Source organism: Hyposmocoma kahamanoa, unplaced genomic scaffold (genome assembly GCF_003589595.1).
Source record: "Hyposmocoma kahamanoa isolate Upper Pololo Valley unplaced genomic scaffold, ASM358959v1 64, whole genome shotgun sequence".
NCBI classification, from domain to species: domain Eukaryota; kingdom Metazoa; phylum Arthropoda; class Insecta; order Lepidoptera; family Cosmopterigidae; genus Hyposmocoma; species Hyposmocoma kahamanoa.
In genome coordinates, this window is record NW_020653852.1 from 3,163,799 (window position 1) to 3,169,294 (window position 5,496).

Consider the following 5,496-nt stretch of genomic DNA (forward strand, 5'->3'; position numbering starts at 1 on the left):
TTTCAATCGCTTAAACTTATGTGGTACCTGGTTAGGCGTATCTAATTCGTCACTTCGAGGGGACATACTGTGTACGATATTTCAGTTGTTTAGACCCTTAGAAAAGCGTACAGAGCTCGTCTCTCCTTGGGGGACGTACTGTATACGGGAAGCCATATACGCTCCCCGGATACATAATTCGACCCACCTTGCATTTTTATCCTTAAAGGGCAAAATATAAAAATATAATTTTCATCGAAGAAAAAATTTTCTTCGGTTTTTTTAAATTAAAATTTTCAATAAGGACTTAAGGAAAATATACCTTTAGTATACCAGTTTCAAAGTTGCGTAATAGCATTTTTGAGCAATCAAGCATTGTTTAAGCTAAGGGCTTTTAATATTGAAAATGCAATGTGCCTCGAATGATGTGTCCGGGAGTATATAATATATAAATATAACAATAAATGGAAATAGTCAACTAATTTAAATTGAAACCTTGAAATTAAGTTTGTACGTTCTTAAATACGTGAAATTATTTCGATAACAAACTAATATCTTTTTAGCTTACTAAACTCTTGGTTATATATCGTCTTTAAAGGTAAGTGACATTTTATACAAAAAGCCACAAAATTTCATAGCTATGGTTAAAAAACTAAATAATTAAAGAAGAATAAACTTTTATTAGAAAAGACTATGCATTTTTGAGTTTTACCAGCACAATTGTAGTTTAGAGGCTTTTTGTGAAACATGTACTTTTAAGCAGACGATATAATGTCACACACCCTTAATAATAAAGTGACACAATTCGAAAACTAACCTTTTTGGGGAACCTGACAAAAATAAATGAATAATTATAATCTTTTTATAAAAAAACCGACCTCAAAAGTTTTATTGAAATCGGTTACCGGAAAGTGCGCGAAACCGAATTCATCCCCTAGTTTGCCTCCCTTAGAGGTGGGATATTTTCTCCAAATTTAAATGGGACCAATATTGAGTTACCCTCTTTCCCACAGAAAAAGGATCATCAAAATCGGTTCACAAATGAGAGCGTAATCGCGTTACATACAAAAAAACAGTGGAATTGAGAACCTCCTCCTTTTTTCAAATCGGTTAAGAAAGCAAAAATATTTGCTTTTCTTTCTAAGATTGAAACTTTTAACGCAGCGGCCACAAGTATCTTTATACTCAGTGTCTTTGTTTATGTTTATGTAAATATTCCGTTTTAAAATTTAATTTAATTTTTGTTTTGTAATTATTTCGCGTCTTACATGTGAACGTTCTGATTACGGTTTAAATCTTTTTATTTATTTAATTTTACTTTTTTTCTGTTTTCATTATTTTTCTTGTGTGGAAGTCAAACAACCGTATATTGCTTTTTTTCTTCCTTTAAAAAAACATACGAAAAAAAAAGTTGTTACGTACTTTTTTTTTCGCTTTTCATTTCAAATATAATTTAGTTGGTGCTAGTCAAATGGCACGTATGGCTGGTAACACAGATAATTTTTTTAAATAACTAAGTCAGTTTCCCAAAAATTCCTTTTTTGATTTAAATCACTTTATTACTGAGGATGGGGTATAATTAAACTATGGAAAAATACATTTGCTATTTTTACAGTAAGCAAGAGTCAACATGTTGTTGTAACAATATCAAAGACTTAAAAGATTGGTCGCAGACGGGACAGTCGAAGCGTAGCGGTGGCGGCGTGGTCTCCTTACTCCCCCCTGTTTGTGCCAGCTTCTTCTTTTTCACCTTATATTTTATAATACCATTAGATTTAGACTAAGTAATAATCTAATTTATGAATTATGAATTATTCGAGGCTTAATACGTTTAATTTTACTACAGAATGTACACATACGTTAACCACAGCCATCAATCGATACCTTATAACAGTTCAACTTCAACAGATGGCGCTATAAGTATTTTAAAACGAACGTTTATATCCATTCATAGAATTCACCACCTGATGACATTAATGTCTTTCTTCGTTAATATTTTGAATTATAAGTGTCTAATTTGTTTAAATTAAATTCTGCCAACAACAAACTCCAAACCACACAAATTATCAACTTTAGAACTACGTACCTACTTTCACCAACAGTTTATATTTAAAGGTGATATAAGGACCCTTTTGCCTGATGAGTTACCTGGGATGGATAGCCCTTATTTCGTCTCTATTTCTGGTTATATACTCGATGTCAACAAGACAGCCTCGTGGCAATGAGATTCTAACTCTCCAAATCAGTATAGCCATCTTAAATATTATTATTGATAGATCGAACAATAAAAGAAAAATCCTACATTTTTAACTTAATTATGATTCAGACTATAGTTACCTGTATGTCAAACTGTCTGTCTCTGTCTTACTTTTGACAAATAATTAGCGTAAAAAATGGTTTAAACGTTTATATTGAACGCATTGACTTACAATTATATGGACGTCGGGTCCGCGCTAAAAAGTGTCCGAACTTATAGGGCGTTAAAATCGTATACAGAGCGTCATTCACGCTTTAGTCTTCGTTTGTTCGACTGACAGCGAAGCAAGCAAAATTAGACAGTACTGCGATGACACTACAATTTAAATTCAACGTTTTAGCTTTTTCATATTCCTTTACATGTCACTACGTTTAAATAGGTTGACTTGGGACATTTTTTTCGTGGTTTTTGTATTAGACCCGTCGTCCGTTTATTTGTAAGTGAATGATTGAACGCCATAAAGTTAATTTACGTGGTCAATTTGATGAACAGTTTTTAATCAGTAACCATCAACTGTTAGTGAAAAGTATGTCCACCTAAACAGAATAAACATGTAATCACAACTACAAAAGTTTTAAACAAGTATTCGACTAATATTCAAAAACAAGGTAAATAATCTCAAAAAAGGATATTATAGTCCATAATATCAATATTTATCATTAAAGGTACGGACAGGTAAACCAATTGTGCTGGAAACCTAATTTATCCTAAATTAGGCTATCTATAGGCTATATATATCCTAAATGAGACTTATAAAACAAATTTTGACTTTTATTAAGCAGTAGAGATTCTTGTGGAAGAGTGAGAAAGTTCGTTCAGGGAAGTACTGCCACCTTATCTACTTCTGCCGCCAAGCAGTAATGTGAGCATTACTGCGTTCCGGTTTTGAAGGGTAAGAGTGATTTTTTTTTTATAAACGCACACACTCAACATAACCCCGCAGTAGGGAAACCCTGTGTGCCATGGACACACATATAGACAACCAGAAATTACACCCAAACTCCGAGAGAAATAAATGTAGGCCATAGAAATATTTCTCCCGGCCCGGGAATCGAACCTGGGACCTTTGCGTGACAGTCCGGCATGGTAATCGGTCGGCCACTGAGGCAGTTATTAATAGTAACAGTTTAATAATAATAATAATTACAGGCATGTGGGACTTGTCAACTTATGTATCAAGGTGACGGGCGTCACAGTGGCAGCACTGCCACTCCCTCCCTCAGATATTTGCGTTTTAAAGTCTGAGTGGCACTGTTATGGACAGGTTAGTCGCTTACACCAGGAACACGACTTGTTCGTCCCGTCACTTGATGTCATAATTATAACTTTTTTATATAAAAAAACCGACCTCAAAAATTCATGGAATTACGTTTATTTAAATTTTTATTGAATTCATATTCAATTACTTTTTATGTGAAATGACTCCACTAGTTTTGTTATAATTAATAATCGAAAGATCGACCACTCAGAAAAAATTCCTTCGATCCGGCCAGATTCAAACCGACGACGTCTTTTAGCATACCGTGCCAGACGTTATACCAACTAGCCACGGAACGAACCACCGGACTTCACGAATTTTTCTATATGTTTGTTGTCATGTCTTTGTATCTTGTTTTTTCAATGTCTTTTTAGCCGTAGCGCCATCTATGAGAAATCTATGAAAGTATTTCGTCACCCAGTTAGATACCATTACAGCAGCCCTGGCAAGAGATGTCGCTATTCATTGTATTTAAATGTTTATTGAATTGATATTCAATAATTTTTTATGTGAAATTACTCCACTAATTTGTTACAATTATTAATACAAAGATCGAACACTGAAAAAATTCCTTTGATCCGGCTTTATTACATCTATTTGCCAAGTTTTATTGGAATCGGTTACCGGAAAGTGCGCAAAACCGGATTCATCCCCTAGTTTGCCACCCTTAGAGATGGAGTATTCAATTCAATTTAAATGGGACCAATACTGAACTAAACTATTTCCAACAAAAAAAATCGGTTAACAAATGCCGTTTAATCGTGTAACATAACGCAAGAAAAAATACTGTCGATTTGCGAACCTTTTCTTTTATTTTTAAAAAGCAAAAATAACAAACTAAGCACGATTATGGTGTTTACAAAACGAGTTTTACCTGAATTTAAGCAATTAAATTACACTTAGTAATTTCTTTGCTTAAACTTAGGTAAAATTCGTTTCGTAAATGCAAAAAACTTGCTTAGTTCGCCATTTTTGTTTAGTCGAAGTGAAAGTTCGTTTTTTAAATCTCAAGCCTTTAGTTTAAGTATACACAGCCCGCGTCTTCGCTTGTCGCTCTTGTTAACTTCTAGAAATATCTTCTAAATGATAACGCAATCGTCAAGTTCTGAATATTGCCGACTGCCACCCTGGAACAAATCAGAACGATTGTCCCAACTTATATTTCGTGTTACAATAGGGTGACAAGAAATTAATTCGCTTTATTTTGCAATGACAAATTATTCATAAAATGTGAAAGACATAAATATGTTTTAAATATTACATTTAGTAGAGGTTCCTCCCGGTAACAGCGAAAAAGGTTCACATCTCTTGGAATACGTCTGAACTAAACAGCTTTAGGCTAGCGTGACGAATTACCTGCAGCCTAAACAACCTTAAAGCGTAAAACCATCGAGTATATAACCAGAAATAGAGACGAAATAAGGGTCATATATTCTTGGTAACACATTAACGATACAGCTCTTATAAATATCAACTCTCGTTTGCGCTGAAATATAGACAGGCCAACTACTGACCCGTGTGTACGTCTCCGTATATTCCAAAAAATATTTTGTATTTTTTATAATAAAGATAATATCTCTAACAATGCCGTGTTGTTCTATTCGGTGGTGTGGGAAAAACAGCAAAACATCTTATTACAACACAAGCGGAATCACATTTCATCGGTAATTAAATATTAAATATGTAATTTTGCAATTATCGTCCATTATAGCAAAGCTCAAGTAACTGGTCGATTTGAAGTGAAACAATTGACGATACCCATTGACGACACCCGTCAATTGTTTCGAACTCGGGCTAGCCAATCGGAGGGCAGTTGTCACAGTAATGACATGGCAGAAAAATTTTCAAACAAGTTACATGACATTTCGTCTCTATTTCTGGTTATGTACTCGATGCGTGAAACATACTGAAAGCGGGTGCGGGTCGGGCACGTGTCGGTTCGGGCGCTTGTCGGATCGAGCGCGTGTCGGGTCGAGCGCGTGTCGGGTCGAGCGCGTGTCGG

The 5,496-nt window shown here is 34.7% G+C and overlaps 1 protein-coding gene across 1 annotated transcript in view; it reads right to left on the minus strand.

The window, feature by feature from the left end:
• Positions 1 to 1,415: 1,415 nt before the first annotated feature.
• LOC113230809 (NF-kappa-B essential modulator) overlaps positions 1,416 to 5,496 on the minus strand; it is a 28,323-nt gene continuing 24,242 nt past the window's right edge. The window contains exon 10 of the mRNA XM_026464898.1: positions 1,416 to 1,729. Coding sequence (XP_026320683.1) covers positions 1,589 to 1,729 — 141 coding nt within the window. The 3' untranslated portion in view covers positions 1,416 to 1,588. The remainder of the gene's footprint in view (positions 1,730 to 5,496) is intronic.